This window comes from Hoplias malabaricus, chromosome 8 (assembly GCF_029633855.1).
Source record: "Hoplias malabaricus isolate fHopMal1 chromosome 8, fHopMal1.hap1, whole genome shotgun sequence".
NCBI lineage: Eukaryota > Metazoa > Chordata > Actinopteri > Characiformes > Erythrinidae > Hoplias > Hoplias malabaricus.
The window spans coordinates 31,585,614-31,608,080 of NC_089807.1; the positions used below are offsets into that span (position 1 = coordinate 31,585,614).

Here is a 22,467-nt window from a genome sequence, read left to right on the forward strand (position 1 = left end):
CTTTCATGCATTTAGTGCTCTCCCGAATTTAGAGTCAGTTCCATCCACAAACAAAAATAAGTTTATATTACCTACCTATGGAGCAGTTATAGAGCAATATCCTCATATTGGTTCATGCTTTTTACCTTTTGGAGGTCTCTTAATTGTCTAAAAACCTCCAAAATGCAGCTTCTCTGCCATGAGTACAGAGAGAGAATATCTCGGCTAATCTATGCTAACCTTGATTTCATTACAAATTTACAGACACTGGGGCTTTGTGAACACATTTCAACCACTTTCGAGCATGCAAACAGACTGTAGCAGGTAGCGCAGCAGGTAGTGTCGCTGTTACACAGCTCCAGGGACCTGGAGGTTGTGGGTTCGATTCCCGCTCCGGATGACTGTCTGTGAGGACTGTGTGTTCTCCCTGTGTCCACGTGGGTTTCCTCCGGGTGCTCTGGTTTCCTCCCACAGTACAAAAACATACGTTGGTAGGTTGATTGGCGACTCAAAAGTGTCCGTAGGTGTGAGTGTGTGTGTTGCCCTGTGAAGGACTGGCGCCCCCTCCAGGGTGTATTCCCGCCCTGTGCCCAATGATTCCAGGTAGGTTCTGGACCCACCATGACCCAGATAATGGGTGGATGGACACTGCTTTAGGTGATTCTAATTAAAAAACAAAACAACAACAGTATTTATAACATGGGAATTCAGACCATGGGTTAAGAGGATATGGTAATGCAAATGTTCTGGCCAATACATGTCTTTCCCCACCATATTAAACTTTGCAAACAAATAAAAACTGTGAAATAACTTTCCAGTATGTGCCACATTTCAGTTTATTCCACACAGTTCTCCCTTTAGTTCACCAGTCAAACAGGAAACAACCTGTTTCTGCTCAGACGTTTCACTGTGCAGTCAGTAAATGATCTCAGCACACCATTTAAATAAAGATCACAAACCTGACCCCTGAATCCCTCATCTGCAACAGGCCTTTCTGAGAATGGTTTGAAGGCACTGTAAATAAACAATGAGTCAGTGGCGAGAGCCAGGCTGGAAAACGTTCTGATAAATATAGATCTGCCTCTAATGAAGGTTAACTGCTGCGCTGGGTGATGGAGGCGAGAGCCCTCGCTACAGAAGCAACACATGCGAGTGCTATTATATGGGCAGAGCTTTGAATGGGAAATGTGACAGGCATGCCAACTGCACACACTTTGGTTGAGCTGAGGTGGAAATGTGGTGCTTTTTTGAGAAAGAAAATGGGAACGGGAGACCAATACAACCACATATGCTCCCATTCTGAGTCTGCGTTCACATTACAGAACTGGAGTGACACCAATATGATTTCTTGCCTAATCATGATTCATCAAAAAGATCTGATTTGTTAAGATCAGTGTGAAATCAAAATTCTATCTTTTCCAATTAGATTTGAGCTGCTTTCATGTGTAGTACATTTCTTTCTAAAAAAAAAAGGGAAAACCCTAAAGTAAAAATAATTAACATCTACTTTTAAATTAATCAAAAAATTAAAACAAATAGATACAACACATTGTTTTGACTGCATCAATATTGTATTCTGAAATAACACATACGTATTACATGGTCATACCACAAAACATAAAACATGTTTTTCTTGTCATTATACAAACTGTAATGAATCTGTGCCTCTGCATTTATTTCATCCATAGCAGTGAACACACACCAGAGCATTACTGGCAGTGAACAACCCCCAAGGGCACATAAGGCCACCTCTATGAGGTGGACCCACTTTATTGTTTCATTCAGGGACCACAAAGCAAGGCGATTCTTCATCGAATCCGAGCTGCACATTTTAAATTATAAAAATCACTTCAATATATATACTATTTGTGATTTTGGTTGGTAAAAACGACATTGGCCCTTTAAGTAATAAGGCTTGGTTGTGCGCTTTATAAATCCCTTAAATAGGCAAATAGACATTTGAAAGCAGCAGACCACATTGTGGAAATGAGAGAGGATGATGAGGGTGGTATAGCAGGAGAAGAAGAGGAAGATGGGATGTTGTCTCTGCATTACAGGCTCTGGCACAGACCCACTTCAATTAACTCAGTGTGGCGTAGTGCTGGAGCTGCTGGTTCACCGTGTCTGAAAGCATGCAGCATGCTTCCCCTGTAGCCTGCACAGACAGATGACAGCAGCAATGCCCGAGTGCAGAGTCATCAGAGACAGTCACGCGGAGACGTTACTTCCACCCACCATAAAGAACATCATGTTGCTACTAGAGAGTGTCTAATTGCTGCATTTTCAAAAAACAGAAGTCACAAAGCTGTTTAATGCATTTACAATTATATATCGTCCACTCTGTTTGATGTAGCCCTCACTCAACAGCAAGGACCCATAGTGTCAGTTATGAGAAACACCACTAATACATGGCATTCCTGGTGTTGTTTTGTATGTGTTCATCTCCAAAATCTATGTAAAGCTGATAAAGTTTTCTAAGCCTGGTTACACAGATCAAATGAATGTTCCATTTTTTAGTAAAATATAAGTGAAAGCAGCAGTATGCAAAGGAACAGGAGATAAATCTGGAAAAATACTTTCATAGCAGTTTCCGCCCATTTAATAGCCTATATTTTTGCTCAATTTTACTAAACATCTCTTAGCACAAACACTCAACGTTTCCAATGGCTTTTCCCATTGGATATGGTTTTGACAGAGAATAGTGTAAGGGAACAGAAGGACGGATCAGGGGTTAACACGTCATGACAAACACAGGTCATGTGATGAATCAACAGACATATTTCTTTTGGGCCTCATCCAGCGTTGTTCCAAAATCAAAAGCTGCCGAAATACAAAATCTGTATTAAGGGAAATTTCTGTTGAATGTCAAATCTACAGATTTCTTTCCAGTACTTCTACCAACTTCCACAGCAGTTTACCTAATCCTAGTCTCGGCCACAGACGCTCCACCCACGAGTAGATGGACAGTCTGATATTTTCAGTGCAGTAACCTGGCCTCACAGTTGCATTCTGAGTGGCCATCTGCACATGAGTGCATATGTACTTTAATATATTGTTTTGTACTGTTCTGGTAGCAGTTTGGTCCTTTTTCATGTCTGTCAAATTTTCACCAGTACCAACGTACATATATATGTAGAAGTGCAGACAGTCAATAAGAAAAGAATTGCAAATCTTGAGAATGTGTCCAGTTCAAGGCACTGCAGATATCAGACTCGGCCTGCATGTAAGTGGAGTATTTGTGACTGAGACTAGGGTCCATGCTACAGATTAGCATAATGGGACCATTTGGCCATCCAATGGAAAAACACTAAATGATGCAACCAAAAGCTACTTTAGCGATAATAGCCCTCCTTGTGAATCTTTCTGTCTACTAAACACAAGTGGAGTCTGTAGAGAAGTGGAACATCTTAATACATCCAGCATCTAACAGATTAGGGAGTAAGGATTGCTAGATCAAAGGATGCAGGTCAAAAATCCCAATCACAAAACTGCGCAGATGTACAGTCACAAATAAAACATAATGAAATTAAACACAGAACTCAATCTAAATGGAAAATATGAAGCAGTGTATACAGATTTTTATGGAGACTGAAAAAAATGGACATTATGCACTAAACGACTTGGTATTACACACTAAAAAAAAATCAGCTGCTGCTGAACTGAACACATACACAGAGAGGGAGAGAGAGAGAGAGAGAGAGAGAGAGAGAGAGAGAGAGAGAGAGAGAGAGAGAGAGAGAGAGAGAGAGAGAGTTATGTGAATAAAGAATGTGAATCAGTGAGTGTGTAATAGTTTTGGAGTTTTTGTTGTACAGACACTTAATATTGCTTCTACCATAAGCTAACATGTAAATGACAAAGCTGCAGTACACACACACACACACAGACAGACACAGACACAGAGACACATACACACAGGTCTGTTGGCATTCTTCTTCATTACTTGCTTTTTTTTTTTTTTTGTTTTCACACATTTTCATTAGTTACTGAGGGAATCTGCTCAGAATGTTGCTGGAGTCGTCAGTATGTGCTACAAGATTGTATTCAGTGTCAGATTCCTACTAGTGAGTGAGTTGTGTTAGTGAGTGAGTGAGAGTGTTTGTTAGTTATAGGCGAAGATAATGAGCTGCTTTTCCTGTGAAATCTGGATAAACAATGCTCGTATCTGCCCATCCTTGTAATTGGTCCTAATGAATATCACACAGTATCTGTTTTGTTTTTACATAGGTCCACTGGGTCATTCCCTGGCATGTTTGCAGTGATACTGAAACCCCAAACCAGTCCTTCTGCTCCTGTTGTCTAAAATGATTTCAGCTCTAAAAAAGTGCAAGGCAGCATATCCCCACCGCTCTAATGTTCTGGGTCCTTACTAAATACAGTTAGAAAAAAGGGGGTTATAGCATCAGAGGAAAAGATAGCCCTGGGCCTTAGAGCAACTTTATGCACGTGTGTGTGTGTGTGTGTGTGCGCATGCATGTGCTTGTGCTTAGTATCCAGCCTCAGCACTGCTGCCTCAGGAGGTGCTGACACAAAAGAAATGATGATTCTCAGTGGTAAGTCTCTAATATGCGCCAGGAGAGGCATTGTGCCGGGCTGCCCACAGAGGCCAGCATATGGGCCGCTCTGTCACCCCAACACACACACACACGTCACAATGCCTCCAGGCCCTGCTACAGGCCTTCCTTATGCATCTCAGCTCCAGATACACACTCACACAGAGGTGCTCAGGACATCAGCAAGAGGCAATGAGCCACTGTGAGGAAGGTACACACACAAGCAGTGAATGAGATGAGATGAAATTTCAAGTGTGACATAGTCACACTGACATGCTACTGACTTACTTTCCGAAGATAAGAGGCTAAAAATTGAACAGCTGTTAAACGGGCACCATGGTGAAAGGGCTAGACAGAAAGGGGCTGCATCCTGTCTCACAGGTCGTATGTCATAACTGCTCAGACCTGCGAACCGAGACTGTAAACAGAGAATGTTTAAGAGCATTTACACTTCTCGGGCTTAAGTAATGTGAAAAGAAAGCTTCTGAGAAGGGCGAGGTGATGAAAAGACTGTTAACAGTAAGCGACCACGAGTGGAGGGATCAGGTGACAGACGGACACAGTCTGACTACATCTGTGAGCAAACGAAGCACGGCAATGAGAGCCATGTAAATTCCCCTCTGCTCTGGATTCTCCCATTCGCCACAGCTTAATTGCATTGCACCGTCACGAGACGAGACAGTGAGGAGTTAGCTGCAGAAGGAGCAGCTGTGTTCATCACATGCTTTCCAGGACGGAAGGTCACACTCACGCTTGCAAAATGATTGACGGACTTGTCAGCACTGTCTGAGCCTCCGCAAGGGGGAGGGGAGCATTCTAAATCAGCGTGCGGCTTTAAAACACTTAAAGCTGCTGTAAAATATGCAACACCTTGAAGAGTGTGCGCTCTTTGTGAGCTAGCATGGATCTGACTAATCAAGAGCAATTACGGCTTAAGATTCACAAAGCTATTTATGGGGACATTTTTTGGCTGGAGACGTTGTATAAAAAACCCGATAGAGCCATTAGCCTTTAACAAAGGATTAAAATGCACATTTGGCTTGTAAAGGGTATGAGCTAAATCATAGTAAGGAGGCGAAGAATCGATCATCACTCAGGGACGGCTGGGTGGCTTTTTATCTGTATTAAGCAGATGAGTCTAATGGATGGCACATTAGGTGGGTACCTAAGAGTGTCCTTTAAAAGGCGGCTGCCTGGGCCCAGGCCCGGAAAATTTGAAAATCATTTAGAAGCGGCTGAGATCTAATTAAATGTCTCTCCCCGCACCTTGAACTTTGCGCTGCTGACGAAGGTAAACACATCAATCTCTTTTTGTTCCTCAAGCAGCAACAATCCTCCAATCTGCCCAAGCGTTAACTTAGTATCTGGAGCAAGAAGAAAAATGGCCAGTAGACAAAGAGCAAGCAGCCCAGCTCACAGCAAGACCAACATGCTGACATAGTTGTTGAACACAAAGGTAGATAAGATTCTCTTCAGCGCTGTTCTTTCTATGGTATTAAATGTTTGTGCTGACATTCACAACAAATAAAAAGCAGGCCACAGTAAGGGTGGGCGATAAAGTAAAAATATAATATCACCTTACCATACCTTACCCCCCCATGGATTCTGGAACAGAAAAAAAACCCCAAACAGAACTTCCACTATGACATACTACATGAGTAAAATGTGCAGTTTTATTTAATGTGAAATAATGTTCTGCACTAAATCCATTCCATCAAAATTTAGAGCAATCTGTGCCGGTGTTCTCCACAATATAAAAATAAAGTACCGTCTGAAACATTGCTCAGTGCAGGGCTTCATTAAAGGCACTAGATTAAGCTGTGGCTCGTATTTAGCGTATCACCGTTTAAACTGTATTTTGGTTCGGAACAAAACTGGCAGAGGTATTTAAACCAACACTGAAATAAGATGAGTGGCGTCTCTTCAGGACAGATCTGTCAGGCTTAAATTATCTCAAGCAGAAGCCTTTGAAATGTGAATCATTCAAAGAGCATGGTCCCCTTTTCGGGGAGGAAAAGACGAGGATAGAGACAGACAGGAGAGCAAAAGCGATTGATATAAATGTGCTCAGTTGCTGCCTTTTCTTTCGCCCCTCTTACCTTTAAATCAATACGGCTCCGTCTGTCGAAGTAGACTCCATTCACATTCCCCTCTGCCTCTCCTTAGCTCTCTGAAGCCAGTCCCACACTGCTACACGGGCCCAAGACTTAGTCAGCAGTCTGTGAGAAACCGTTTCAATTACACAGAGTGCTTTTAAAATGAGGGATGTGAATGCATTATAAAGCCAGACGTTGATATATTCACTAATAACCACGGCATCGCAGGAAGCCGGCCATAATAATCTGCAATAATATATAGAGCGGCTAATAGAAGAGGAAATGGGGAAGGGAGGGAAGAAATTGTGATTGATTTCCCTTTCAAAAGAACTACTGTTGTGTATTATGTGAGAAGATAAGTAGGGCACATGACTTCATGACACCATGACCGTGTGACCTCTGTTCTTCAACCTATCTGTGTGCCTATTGCTCCCTGTGGGATATATGTGTGCGTGTGTGTATGTGTTGTTGTTCCTTCTTTCTACTCTTCTCAACACACCTTTTAGTTTATCCTGTAATTGGAAGTGATAATCTTAAAAGAGGCTAAAAAGTCCATTACCGAAGACCAGACCTTGATCCATGACTTTAGGATTACCTCATAAATCAATAATATAGAGGCTCAGTTAGGGTTCAAAAATAGCCACTGCTGGCTTTCAGCGAGACTCAGAATATCACAGGCTGCTTAATAACATTGATGTAACAGTGAATTCGTGTAAGATGGCGTGAAAATCTCCACAGGGCCTTGTAGTCTGCTCCAGTGTTATACAGTGTTATGTAAAGCTATACAATGTGGTGAGGAATGTCTTTGTGGTTGCACTACACGAGTGTGGTTACACCATTTTAGACAAGGTGACACCTTTGTTTCTGAAGTCTTGTAGGTCATGGTCCAACAATGCTACTGTTGACTCTTCCCTGCAAAATTAGGCAAGGTCCAGTGCCTTGAAAAAAGGTTCACTGAACACAATATGTATTAAGATTTTTTTCACCCCAGGTTTGTGAAGTGGGCTCACATTAAACACACCAGCAGAAAAGTAGTGCTACATTTCAAAAAAACGATGAAAAATGTAGTAAATATATTATTTCAGACTTGTATTGCCCACTCCTTAATCTCTTAACTATACCTGTTTATGGTTGTGTTGTTATTGAATAAAAACCTTGTGTGGGAATTCAATGGAGTTGTCAAATAATTTGTAAATTAAATAAACAGAGCTACTATCCAATCAGCTTCCTGCTACTTCAGAAGTCAACGTCAAAATGACGTCAAACCCGAGCTGACCACGCTCCAGTTAAACATTTAGAAAGCTCTATGCCCCTGTTATAGCTTGTTCCTGGGTAGCACGGTTAGTTATTCCAGTTGATAACACGTTGTTTTACACGTTTAAACACCATGGAAAGGTGTTCACGTACAGCGGGTTGGACAGTAATGTGTTTAATGCCACAAAAATACTACTGCGTTTACACATAGTTAGTAAAGAATAACATCACAAACAAGGACAGCACAAGGAGCATAATCTTAAAATAATCTTGTCCATTCATGTGGCACTGGCCTAAGCCTGAGGTTGCTCCTCAACTACTGCTCTAAAAGTCTTTAACGAGTCCACAGCTCATTTCCTCCTGCTAATGCCACAAAGTGAGAAGGATAGTAGCACACTCCAGAAAGGACAACTACTTCTCAACTAGGGATAGCATCCAAGTTAATTCAGGATAAATCGACTCTGACCCCACTGAAACTCCTCAGAATTAATTAATTACTGCAATTAAGTGATGAATGTGGCCACTTAGACTAATTGTTTGAGGATCTATAAGGGCTCCGGGGTCCCAGGGGGACGCTCTGAGGCTCTTTGGAAAGAAGACCGCTCCTCTGAGCAAAGTGTGTTTTGCTTTTTAACAGTCAAAGTCATTGGAATCATCTCACTGAGGGAGATTATCACTCCTCGGCAGAACTTTCCTCCTATCGGGGTCTTCGTGTGCGATTAATGACCCCTGCTAGAGTGCTTATCCTGTCTGGGTAGTGATACAGTAGCCGTAATAGCAGGAGTTGCCCTGCTTCTCTGGTTAACCACGACTGTGGTAGGCCGCTCAATGGGGCTTCCGGGGACATATCGACTCAAACTCACTGTCTCCAGGAGGACAGTGGCACAAAACACTGAACACCGATAGTAATAACGATGCCAAGGTTAAGGATGAAATATCAGAGCTTGAAACTCAGAGGCAAATTTAGAGCTACGGTGTTTTAAATTTTATATCAATGCACTGGGCATGACGTGATCTCTAGAGACTTTGAACAATTGTGTGAACAAATAATTAAAATAAAGCTGCAGCCCTGGATATTGAGAGAGCATACACTGGCTCTATCAAAAGCAGAATAACACCAACAAAATGTCCTTATTTAATCAATGTCCATATCTAATCTAAATGGCTGCATGGAACATTGGATCATTCTTTCATTTGTGAGTGGAAATTGCCAATGTAAGTCTTTTCTGCTGTTCTAAATTTCAGTTACATGAAATTACTTGATGACTCCATTAGTCTAAAGGACTAATTCGATACATAACCCACAATATTACAGAGGCTCAGGACTGAGCACACATCTCCTGTTATAACAGGTTCTGGGCTGCGACAACGTCTCTGTTCTCTAAGGGACTCTGTGGTACAGCTTTGCCTTACGGTCCGCTGTAGCAGCGATAGCGGTTGCTCCCCTGATTAAATTCATCACCTTTATTACGGTGTGCAGTGCATGGCTCAGCATGGCTGACTGCTCCTGTTGCCCATTGAGGGCATTCATCTGTACTAACGGGGGAGGGGGGGGCACGAGGAGGGCAGGAGTTTATGCTTGGACTGTGCATCAGCCTGCACACACTGCGTCTGCTCCACATGACTGAGCAGACGCATCGCTCACGGCTAACATGCCACATCAAACCACACAACCAGATGCAGAGGCAGGTATTACTGTCCTACCGCCTGAAGATACAGTCTACACTAACTATAAATAACAGTGCAGTTTTGCACTATGCAGTAGGCACCATCAAAAGTAAAGCATGGAATAGCAGGCTTTGCGCCTACTGATTCTCTGCTGGGGGGATCCTACTGATGTGAACAACTGACCTCACATCATTCCATCCTATAATACATTTTGAAAAATGCTTTATTTGTCCAATGACAGCAGACATCGGTTTAGTGTGAATTTTGACTCTGATATTAAAACTCAAATGTCCACCTGTATTAATGTGTTTGAATGTATATTGATATTGCTGAGCATTAAATATTACGACAATCTGACGTCAAGTGCTAAGATTTTAGAAATGTAGCTTCCCCTCCCTGTCCCCAGTCACGGCACCCACTGGAAGCACGTTTATATGAGAGTGCAAAGACAAGATTTAAAGAAGTAAAACAAACATGTTGTGTTCTCATTAGATATGGCAAATTAAGACCATGTGAACAAACCGAAAAACTAAAAATGAGAGCTCTTGTGGGCACATGTTGTGATAATATTTGCCAAAAACAATACTTTAAGTCTGGGATGGGTATGGTACGTTCGGTTTAATAATTATACAGAAAACAAGATGAAAACTTATTTTTGAATTCAAAATAAGATCTTTCTAAAGCTATTCAATTGCTTCATTAAAATACAGCTAATTTATTTCAGCTAATTTTACTGAGAATTATTTCTGCAGACAAATGTAACTAGAACAACAAATTACACAGTGGTCTAATGTAGACAATAAATGAGCTAAAAAATCAGCTATAATTGATTACTACATAAAAAAATGCAGTTGAACTGCCCCCTTTGGGTATATTTTTTACACTTCCTATAAATAATTTGTTGTTATTTATAAAAAAGTAAAACACATCTGTATTATTTATAAAGGCTTCCTTCTTGTTCCGCTGAAGTTGCTGTTTTTAATGTCCGCTGAAAAGATACTGTCACCACTGGAAGGCTGCAAGTTTTAATGTCTGTGCCTTCAATAAAGCACCCAATCCCAAGTTGGTCTGGCTTGATATTTTTCTTTGTGATAGCCTTGAAGCAAACAGTGATTCCACCGTGGTCATACTGTGCATAAATGAGAGTAAAAACCTGACAATGGCTCTTTTTTACTTTGTAAGATGAAATCTGTTCATGGAAGCAGGGTCAGTGAAGAGGACTCTGAGTAAGAAGCTGTAGCTTAGCAGCCCATGTCTTGTCCTATGATACTACAAATGGAAATAGCTTGAACCATGCATTAAAAAGGCCTCATGCTCGCAGACCAAAACTTATTGAGTATTACAATTCTGAGTACACTGCAGGGAACATCACAAACAATTCACATTGAGTGTGCACACTTCTGATTGTCCCATGCTACTCACTTTTCTGTTTTCATCTTGCACTTGCACTTCTCACAATGGCAGATAAATAATAAAAGTTGCAGACAAAAAGTACCAACTCTGAGCCTTATGTATGATCAATGTAGTGAGCAGACACAATCTGTGGATGATAATTCATTTCCTCTTCCAAAAGGTGGAATAATGCTGAGCTGTGCAAAAGGCCAGTGATTTAGCATTGCTTTGGAGATACCACAGCAAGTGAGGCACAAATACAGAGACAGACATACATGGAAAGCTTTGTCCATTACAATCGTTATAAGTCCTGTAACACTGTGGTACAGCGGAGGACATTCAGTTTCATTCTGCTCTTTCACAAAAGGAACAGAACACCCTGTACGATGTGATGTGCTTGGACTTGGACACTGTGAAATATTCTAATGGCTAATATTACAGTTTAAAAATACATGGTCAAAAGTGATATCTCCATGTAGCAGCAGACTCTTTATCACTTTCTCTTCCCTTTCATTCACACATACACCAACACACACAATTAACGTGTTGCAGGTTTGTGTAGGCCTGGTACTGGAAGTGAAACTAGTGTTGCAATATCCTCACATAAACAGACTTTGTGATCAGTGTCACCACGAATTCAGCTACTCTAAGGTACAACCATAACTGACACACAGCTTGTATTTGAGCCTAAGGTCACCATGTTGTGAGAAACATATTTGCTGGAGGGGTTTAAAGCCACCTCAAGTTGGGAAGAATGTTTAGACAGGGGAGAAGCCTCTAAAAATCTTTTGGGATGAATTCCAGTGGCTTACAATGATAACAGACCCCAGCAGTGTTTCTGCATTTGAGTGCAATCAAACATTAATAGCAATGTTACAAAATCTAGCTTTCAAGATTTCCCAGTAAAATAGACACTGAAGAGAGCTCTGTTAATACCTTAAAAATTTATGACAACATTAACCTGATTTGTCTTTTACGTTTTAAAAGGAGACATATATATATATATATATATATATATATATAATTTATTTATTTATTTTTTTTTTTTTAAATAAATCACATTTTTGAGAGCAACAGCACATTATTTTGGGGATATGAAGTGACATGTGGTTTTCACTCATTCTGTGCTCGTGTTAATGTCATTCATAGTTAAAAGACATTCTGAATTCTGTGCCTGTTTATACAGGGAGAGAATGGTGTTGTGCTGTTTGATCCTGGTGTTATTTTGCCCAATGCATGTCAGATTCCATTATAACCTCAGGAAACTGTGCTAACTTTTGGAAAAAAAACTGTATAATGTGTCCCTATAAAACACAAAACGTATGTAAAATTCAGGACTATTTTCTATGACTGCTTTATTCTGGTAATGGTTCAAATAAACATACTCTTGTGAAAATTCCAGTGCATTGACAGTGTTTGTGCTTTGCACAGCCACGCTACTGAAGGAGATTTCATTTTACTGTATAGGCCTACAGGACCACGTCATCTGAACAATCCTTAAAGCGGCTATCAAACAGGAAAAGCATATCTGGGTGACTCATGAATCCATTTCAAGTGTGATGAGTCCAGTACTGTTAAACTTTCATCTCTGAGTTTCCACTTTATTACACTGTACTCTTCCTCCACAGCTGCAGCAGGGCAGTGCTTTACAATCAGGACTGTGACCAAACTGTAACAACTACAACAACCAATCTTCCACTGTATCACAGTTAATTACATTTCCACAAAACTATCACTGAACCTTCACTTCTAACATTCACTGAAGGTCATCCATGCAACTGATGCAAGACTTTTATTTCAAAAGACCGAATATGTCCAGCAACAGGCTTCTAATTTGTGCATTTCAAAATAACAATAATCTTTTTTCTTTTTTTGTGAGGAACCTACTTATGTTCACTTCCATTTAATCATTTTGAATTTAGTTCCCTTTTTCAAGTTTACTTTCTTTCTGTTTTGTTGTTTCACACCTCTCTTTATAGAGCTCTATAAATATACTTTCGGCAAAGAGAATGCTAAAAAGGGAAGAAGGGCATTTTTAAAAACAGTAGTTAATAGTTAGCTAGACTACACTAGTTACACTGCAGTTCTATAACTTGCCCATTCACAACAGTTTTACTCACTTGATCTGTTTTTTTTTTTTAACGTTTCTTATTTATTTATTTATTTATTTATTTATATTGCTAGGATACCATGTAAAAAGTCTGTGCATAATTTAAAACATGCTTCATTATTGTGTCAGTTTCTTTTATTTAAATTTATATTTCTGAGTGGGGAGACAACAAAATATTATAATAAACGTATCAATGTGCTGGTGCAACCATCTCTACAGTGTCTAATATAATAATACAACAAACAGAGTGTCAGTAGATTTTGCATTGGGCTGCTGTTAAAACAAAGAAACACTAAATATTTGCTAAAATCATTATTAGCATTGGCTGGGATTTTGAAAGTTGGGGAGAGCTCCATGACCAAGACAGGGTTCACAAGTGAGGCTAGGTTTACTTTTTATTTGCTTAACGGGTAAGATATTTCATATTTGTCTGACTTGCTACAAACAGAGGCAGCTAGTCTAACATTGCTGTGGGTTTTGTTAGCTGTAACATACTGTAAAATACATATTCAGCAAATTAGCAGGAATTCCTAACATTTTTTTGCCTCTGTTTTTTATAAAACAGAGCTAGTTCCTATTCTCAGAAAATGTAAAGTGCTATTCTTGCTGTTGTTTTGTAAACATCGCCTTTACAGCCACCTAAACATACCCCTGACTGAGTGGATGCCTTATATACCCTACATGCTAACCAGCTGTACATGAAAAACTAAGCTTGTTTGCTTGTGATGAAGGACATAACTAATTAATATTTTCTACATCTTAAGCTTGAAAAAGAGCAGTTGCTCACTGAAAACAACTGTTTATTTACATATAACTGCACCTCAATTAAACCACTGAGACGGCATTTTCTCCATTTTTATTTCATTTTATGTGCCTTAAAAGTAAAAAAAAAGCTTATAATAATTTACTACTGTGGCTATACCTGGGTTTTTCTGTAGACACTGACATCGCACTGCATGTATCTGCATTTCCATTATATAAACATAAATATGATTAATATGCTGATAACAAAGACAACAATATATCAGTAATACCAGAATGAAACACTCTTACAACCCCTGAACACATTTCCTTCAAGTTTGGATTGATGTCTCTTTGAATACTACACACTAACCTCTCATCAAATTCATCCAGAAAGGAGACCGCACCACACGCATTTAAAAATGAGGCTCCCATAAGCTCAGTGCAGTTACACATTCTCACCAGAGATGCCTCTAAATCCCCAAATCCACAAAATATAAGGAGTCATCCTAAGTAACATATTTTCATTCATTCGTTGTTGTTGTTTCACTGTACTTTTGAGGACCTCATTTAACTTCTGTATAAATGCTACACCTGAATGTAAAACCTGACCCTAACCTTATCCTCAGACAAAAGACACCTAAAAAGCAACGTCTTTCTGTTCTTTTAATAATAATAAAATAAAGGTTAATCTGTGGTTAAAACAGTACACTGTTTGGCAAAAAAGTGGCACTTTTAGGCGCTCTCACATTGTCCTCTGTAACTGCTTATCCATTTCAGGGTCGCGGTGGGTCCGGAGCCTACCCGGAGTCAAGTAAGTCACTTAAATATTTACATTTAAAAGGTTTATTTAACATTAAAACGATTAGTTAATGTATAAATATTAGGGGAGAATTTAGGGTAGAAAACCCATTCAGAATCAACTTCTGCACCATTCCAACTTTAAACATATTCTTAATTTTCTACTAGAGACATTAATTAATTGCACTTGAGCAAGGCTTAAAAGCCCTTAAACACTCACCCTCACTTCTGCCTACAAATGATTTCCCTATTTAAATGATACAGGAACTTCTCTGATACGTTCTTGGACACGTTCTTACCTCATGTCACCCTAATATGTAATCTACTATAAACAGCACTTTTTCGCACATAACATGAGATGGAGATGATTCATAGAGTGAAAGCCAACTCGTGAGCATGCGTCAGAAATAGTCTTATGCAACGGTCAGCATTTGCAACCCAGCTGGACAAGTGAAACTCTTTCTGTCGCTGAGCAAAGGACACAATGGTGAATTCAGCTAAACAGCGCAACCACTAAAAACATAAATTAAGTTAATTGCTTACTAGGATGTGCAAACATTTTTCAGGAGGCCTACTGGTGGAAAGAAATATGGTTCTCAAAATTTGTGAGCTTTGCCAAAACCGGGAAAAAGAACAAGGCTTTACCGCCACTGTACCACGACTGAAAATTCTTTTTCAAAATAAAATCTGTATTCAGTAACTGTATAATATGGATGGACAGCACAGCTATATCTGCTTGTATACTGCAGTTTGCTGACAATTAGAATTGTTCATCTTTATCATCAGTTATTCTCTGGCGGTTTTAACATTTTATTTTTTTTAATTCCCTCAAAGGCGTGAATATTAACACTCAATAAATCATTTACAGTCAGAGCACCTGATGAAAAGCTGCTTGTGAACAAGTGTTTTTTCCCCCTCTCTGTTCCTATAAATACGTGTGTGTGCATGTGTGTAAAGTCCATTAACAGCTGTGTAAAGTTGAAGAGAGTGAAAAGGCTCCATAAAGAAAGGGAAAGAGCCCCCTGGTGCTCCAGAAAACGCAAAGCTCTGCGGATCTCGCCTCACTTCTTGACACAGCCAAACGAACTGGAATCCGTCCCTCAGTCAAAACATTGACTCAGTCTTAGCAATAAACAGCAGCTTGCTGAGTGCCTTAAAGATGCACCTATACTTCAGCTTAAACAACTTTTACAAGTCGTCTCAGTCTCACATATCTCACATAGGAATAAAATGCATTTCTGATCATGTATTTTTTCCTAACGAAATGAAGCTTGAGATTTGCTGTAGACCGAGTCAATGGACTGTAGTCTGTCCACTCCAGATCACTTATAGCCTTAGAGCACAGTGACGCCCAGCTGTTTACCCAAAAATATAGCTTCAAGTCAGACTCACTCTGATGCAAGCAACAGGAGAAAGATTTCAAAAGTACTTCCAAAAGGATTTTCGAAATAGGCTCTAGTGCATATTGAAACTTTGGTTCATAGGAAAACTTTGTTGCATTAAATATAAAATCATTTTCCTCACTGAAAGCAATAATAAGGAAACCATTAAAGATTTATGTTGGTTCCTTGAAGTTTTTAAATTATGCTTAGCATTTTCCTGATGGGTTGATATTTGATATGACTGTAAACCTGAATTACAACTGACTGAAATATATTTGGTTTATTTATTTAATGGGATCCCAGTGTTTGAGACTGAATGTTACTAATAAGCCAGTTCAGTATGTCCTACGCAAAGGCTTAACTAGACTGCACTGAGCGCTACTCAAATATTTTTCTGCCTCTATTTTAAGAATATTAACCAATTTGATAGTGTTATGACTAAGTTCTCACTTCATGAAACTGCTGTCTGTGTCGTAGCATTTCAGTGCTGGATGTTCAAGTATTTTTTTATATTCAAAACCATATGTAACTTATTGGAATACACAATAAAATCTTGATATTTCTACAGTGGAACGGCAGTATTCCCATCAACAAGAAGGACACCACGCATTTCCCATTAGTAAACAAAAACCATCAGGGTTCAGTATGGTTTTACTTGTCTCTTTAGCTGGGTTTATATTTGCAAACGGGATGGACAGGGCGATCCTAACATCGTCAGGTAAACTTCTGTTGTGTTCATACTCAAATAAAAGTTGCTTAAAATTCTCCAGAGTCTCAAATTCAGACATGGCAGAGCTTCGTCTGAACTACATGAAGTCTGTACCCAAGCTCACCTTGTTTATATTATTGTTAAGAGTCTGTTCCTTTATGAACATGTCCCTGGTGTTTTCTTTTTTCCTGCTCTCTCCTGATGGATTCACTGGCATCTTACGCCACAGGTTCGCCACTTCCACACGTGTTCTTGTTTCACTGTACTTATGAGGACCTCCTGTGACTTGTGTATAACTGCTACACCTGAACCCCACCCTAAACTAAACCTCAGGCAAAAGACACACAAAAAAAGCAATGTCTATCTGTTATTTTATTTTTAAAATAAAAGTTAATCTGTGGTGAAAAACAGCACATTGTTCGGCAAAACAACAACAAAAACACCTCACTTTTAGTCACTCTCACTGCGAGTACATTTGGTCCTCACAGGGATAGAAATACCAGTTTAAACCGCGTCGAGCTCAAGCACGAGGCTGAAGTTGGCTTCCAATTCGAATTTGCCATTCCACCTTAAACGAGGGTACAGTTACATTCTGATGCCCAATTTAAGGTGGAAGTGGGTATTCGTGTAAGTAGATTTAAGGAATAGGAAGGTAACTTCAGCTTCGAGAAAGAGAAAACAAATATGAGTCTCAGAACACGCTGTGTGTGTCCTGAGACAAACCCAAACACACACACACACGATGTGTGTTCTCGTCGCGTCGTAAAGCTAAACTGCTCCTCTGACAGGAACACAGCCTCGCTGCAGCGTTTGTTTACCTTCGTCCAGAAGCCGCTCGAGGTGGTTGAAGATGCCACAGAAGTTGGGCAGACTGCTCATCAGTTTCTTGTCGTTCATCAGCTGCATGAGATAGTCTGGGCTTGGCTTCGGCTTCTCCTTCGCTTCCATTTCCCCCACCATATTCCAAAAGAAGAAAAAGCACAGCGGAGACCCCGGAGCGCAGAATAGACCAATACAGACACACACCGCGGAACGCTCAAAGGAGACCCGCTCCGAGAGACCAGCGTCTCAGTCTCTCTCTCTCTCTCTCTCAGCGCTGGAGCTGGTTCTGCTGTCTGTCAACCGCCGAGAGCTGCAGCCTCTCTCTCTCTCTCTCTCTCTCTTTCTCGCCCTCTCTCTCTCTCTCTCTCACACACACACACAAATACAAACACACAGACACACACTCAGTCAGTCGCACTCACGCCGGAGGCTCTTCTCAAGGCAGTTCAGGAGTCACAAACCCATAAAAGACAACGTGATAAATGTAACTGGTGGGCTTCAGAGGTAGTCCGGTAGATTCCACAAGTTTCTCGAAGCCCCCTCCAGCCACAAGGCGAGTCCGGAGAGTCAGAGCGAGGCGCAGGGACACACACACATTTACGGAGGATTCACTGAGGTCTTTGCCACTCGCTCCCTTTGGGTTCTTTTTGTTTTGTCGTTGTTGTTGGGGAGGCGGTGTGGTGATGTGCTGCTCCCTGTCCTCTCCCCGAGTTCCTCACTACGGATACTGACTGAGACCGCCAGTGGAGCTGTCCCCTCCTCCCTCTCTCTCTCTCTCTCCTCAGAAACTCAATGTCACGTGACTCTGACTCTGTCTGTCTCTCTCTCTCTCTCTCTCTCTCTCTCACACACACACACACACACACACATACACACACACACACGCATGTCTTTTATTTTATTTTGCTTGAGGTATATTTTCATCAACTGTGTATCTAAATCCCAATTTTAGAAATGCTTTATATTTCAGTTATATTATATTATATTTTATAATGCGTATCCCTGCGCATTAACCCTATATGCACTTGTTTGATATCCCATTTTAAAGGAACACGAGGTAGTCTTTTTTTTTTTTACACTTACAGCTTTAAAACCCTCTGTGATGCACTTTGAGGAACCGGTCTGATATAGAGGGAATAGAGCTCCTGTTGTTGCTACCCCATGCTCAGAACTGCAGAAACTGCACTATGTATCTTTTAGAAATTGTTTAGGAAACCACACAGACACCGTTCAAAAGGTTGTTGGAGGATTGGAGGTTTTAAAGAAACATTAAATGAGTTGGTACTTGTGCTCCTCGGCTCTGAGCCCAGAGTAGCAATGACAGAGGCTCAATTCTCCCTATTACAGCTCAGTGAAGCATCACAATGATTTTGAAGCTGTAAGTTTTACAGGATAAATATTACCTAGTGCTCCATTAATGTCCCAATTCCTCTCTAAAGTGTCACTGGAGTTCCTCCACCCAAAACATGACTGTATGCTCCTCACTTTGTGCACAGGGGCATGTTTCTACTACAATATGGTGAAAGTTTAAAACGTACCCTCTGCTGGAACTAAGGGGCTTAAAACCCAGAAGAAGAAGAAAAATCCCTTATATGTATCCCTCTTCCACCAAACTGTAGTGTTAGCGATATGAATTCCTGTAGGTAGAGTTCTCTTGGAATTCGCCAAACACATATTCATCCATCAGACTGCCAGACAATGAAGCGTGATTCATCACTCCAGAGAACACATTTCCACTGCTCCAGAGTCCAGTGTTGGCATGTTTTACACCACTTCAGCTGACACTTGGCATTGTGCATAGTGACCTTAGGGTTGTGTGCAGCTGCACAGGCAGGGAAACCCATTTCATGAAGTTCCTAATAAAGTTCTGGCAGTGTTGTTGCTTTCAGAGTTCACTTCAGTACTCACAGCTTGAGTTTGCTGTGTCTAGGGCTTATTTCCAAGGCAGTTGTGGCTCCTGGATGCTTCTGTTCCATAATAACTTACAGTTGACCAAGCCTGGCAGTATGACCTGTTCTGAGAAGGTTGAAGGTTACACGGCTATGTGCTGTATGTTATACAGACCTGATATCAAGGGATATGTCTGAAACATCTCAACTCTATAATTAGGAGGGGCGTCACCTTACTTTTGGACACGGTTTATCTGTGAGTTAGCCATTTTAAAAGCTTACCACCTAAGGGAGCAATTCTTCTGGAATCAAGACTAGAAAGTAGAGGTTGCTCCCTCTTTGCAATAGCACTCTTTTGTGAAGGTTTTGCATTCGAATTTAAAGCACTGCTGTGAGGATTTGATTGCATTCAGCCACAAGAGCTTTAGGAAATTTTGGTAGGGAGGTCTGCTTCTTCATTGCCCAGAATGAACTCAGTTCTCAAGGGGGTTATATTCCTCTTGACCTTAGCCACATGTGTAGCTGCTCTGTTAGCAAAGCTTTCTTTAATGCCAATTTCTTAATGCCCATCAAATGATACTTTAAAGTACTTTTCCCCAGCGAACATCTTTCTGCTCCAGTCTTTTGTAAAAAAAAGACTACCTTTATTTTCCACTTGAGTCTTTGCTTTATTGAAGGGACCATATCGTAAGCCTCTCTAACAACACTCTAAATGCACAGGCCCCGCATTTGTAGCCTCTTGGCAAGTTGCATGGGAATGTCTGTGATATTGTGCAAATGTGAGAAAGAGAGACAAAGTGTGATAGAGTAAATGCCAGGGTGCATCAGAATGAATCACGGTGAAAACAAGACCTTTATCTCAATGGGCTACTTCCTCAGAGAGGTGCTAAACACTGCAGATAGAGACTAAAGCCCTGTGAACATGTCCCACTGGAGCTGAGCTGTTACAGACCCTGATCCTCAGCATGACGGAATAGAAAGGGCATTTTAAAACATGAGTCACATGGTAAACAAGTGAAAGGATTCATATGCAAATTAGCAATAATAAAACCTTGCAAGAAATTAGAAGCCCTCGTTTCTGTAATACAATACGGTGAACTGTAACTGCAGAAACATTGGAGAGACCCAATATTATATATTTTATATCTTCCCTGTTGGAACAGAACTTTGGTATTATTGGTAACACTTGAGAACATGAGTTACGTTTTACATTGTGTGAATATGTCACAGGGAAAAGACCAATAGGAACGCGCCAAAATTGCTTGGAATTAATTCTTTCCTCTTTAACCACCACTGGAGATATCAGGTTTTTGGCCTTTGCTTGTTTAGTGCAGTTTTATCACCGCAAATGTTGACCATTTGTGCTCCTACGCTAATTGCAGATAGCACAGTAAACATCATTCTTTCTGTGGCATTAATATAAATATTTTTATTTGGCCTAAATATTTTTTCTCTCAGTTGTTTTTGTCATGCAGATGAGTTTGGACTGCCATTTAGATGGAGATGTTTGATTGCACATATTGGGCCATCAGTCGCTTTCACGTGAGTGTGGATAGAAAAGAGAAAAAACAGCTAAAACAGTGTTTTAGAAAGTGCCTGTAAACAAAAGCGATGCTGAATGTGTGAAGTGAGCTTGCGGTGGAAGGGGTGGGTGGTGGTGGTGGCTTGGACCCTGACGGCACGGAAACAAATGACCGTCTAGAACAGGAAAGGATTGTACAGGTCCTGCCCAGAAACTTTTTATCCTTTTGTGGCTCTGGGAGCTTTCTCATGTAGATGGGCTTGGATCATGAGGCCAGTGTTAGGGCGCCTCGCTCTCCAGGGTACAGGGGGTGTACTTGGTGTATTTGCCCCTCAAGACTCTACTATGTGTGTGTGTGAGCGAGAGAGAGAGAGAGAGAGAGAGAGAGAGAGAGAGAGAGAGAGAGACCCCCTCCAGTCTCCAGTCTGGTGGCCTCCCTCATTCACTCACTCAATCAGTGACGGAAGCCTTGTGTGAGAGCCGAGGAATTACGCTAATGAATGCATTCCTGCACACACACATCCCGAAACCAGGCAAAGAGCGGGCCAACCCAGAGACTCTCTCTCTCTCTCTCTCTCTCTCTCTCTCTCTCTCTCTCTCTCTCCCCCTCTCTCTCTCCCTCTCTCTTCTCTCTCTCTCTCTCTTGCTCACAATCTCTCACACAGACACACACCATGAAAATCAAGAAAAGCCCAACCACTCTCTCTCTGAATGTCTATCTCTACCTCTTTTCAAACCTGTCCTGCTCTCCATCTTTTCTTTTAAACTACTTTCTATATCCACCTTTGTCTCCACCATTTTTCAAACCTCTTGCTCTGTCAATGTCTCCATTCTAACAGGTTCTCTCTCTCTCTCTCTTTACTCTTCATCCCTCTCATTATCATTCTCTCTCTCTGTGCATCCTTCCACTCTGTTTTCTCTACACCTGCTCATTTATTCATCTCACTCTTTGTTTCTCCCACTTCTAAAGGATCCCATCTAAACTCCTTTGCTCTGTCACTTTGTGTTTTATTTTCCTTCTGTCTGTCTTTCTCATTGTCTTTATTTTTCCACCTCTCTCGTGTAAACGATTCTGCTCTCTTTCTCTCCTCTGAGGGTGTATCAGAGGGCAGTATGGGGTCAAGCCAAAAATAAAATCAGCTCATAAAGTGATGAAACCTTATCCTGTGTGTGAGAGGCAATGCAGGGCCCTTGTCATAGTTATGGCATTTTTACACGAGTGACACCATGTCATTAGTAACTGAAATCTGATTACACTTTAACTGCATTACAGGGTTAGAAACTGTATTTCACAAACACGTGAAAGTTTCATAAATAACTCTTTACATAATTCAAATTTAATGGTGATGGTAAGGATTGGGAAATGGAATAAATCGATGGTTTTGATTCCGTAGACCATGCAATTAGTGTTAGTCGTGTAAACCAGGGTGAAGCAAATCCATTCAGTCATGACAGATTGAATGCATTAGCAAAATAACTACAAAATATCAATAATCATTTCCACAACTCTGCTGCAAGGCTCATTACCTGGGCAGGATATCTTATGGGG

The 22,467-nt window shown here is 40.7% G+C and overlaps 1 protein-coding gene across 5 annotated transcripts in view; it reads right to left on the reverse strand.

Annotated features, from left to right (window-relative positions):
- Nucleotides 1–18,258, reverse strand: part of LOC136705161 (KH domain-containing RNA-binding protein QKI) — a 95,666-nt gene extending 77,408 nt beyond the window's left edge. For all 5 annotated transcript variants that reach the window (XM_066678443.1, XM_066678446.1, XM_066678445.1 and 2 more), the window contains exon 1: nucleotides 17,504–18,258. In XM_066678443.1, coding sequence (XP_066534540.1) covers nucleotides 17,504–17,645 — 142 coding nt within the window. In that variant the 5' untranslated portion in view covers nucleotides 17,646–18,258. The remainder of the gene's footprint in view (nucleotides 1–17,503) is intronic.
- Between the last annotated feature and the right edge of the window lie 4,209 nt (nucleotides 18,259–22,467).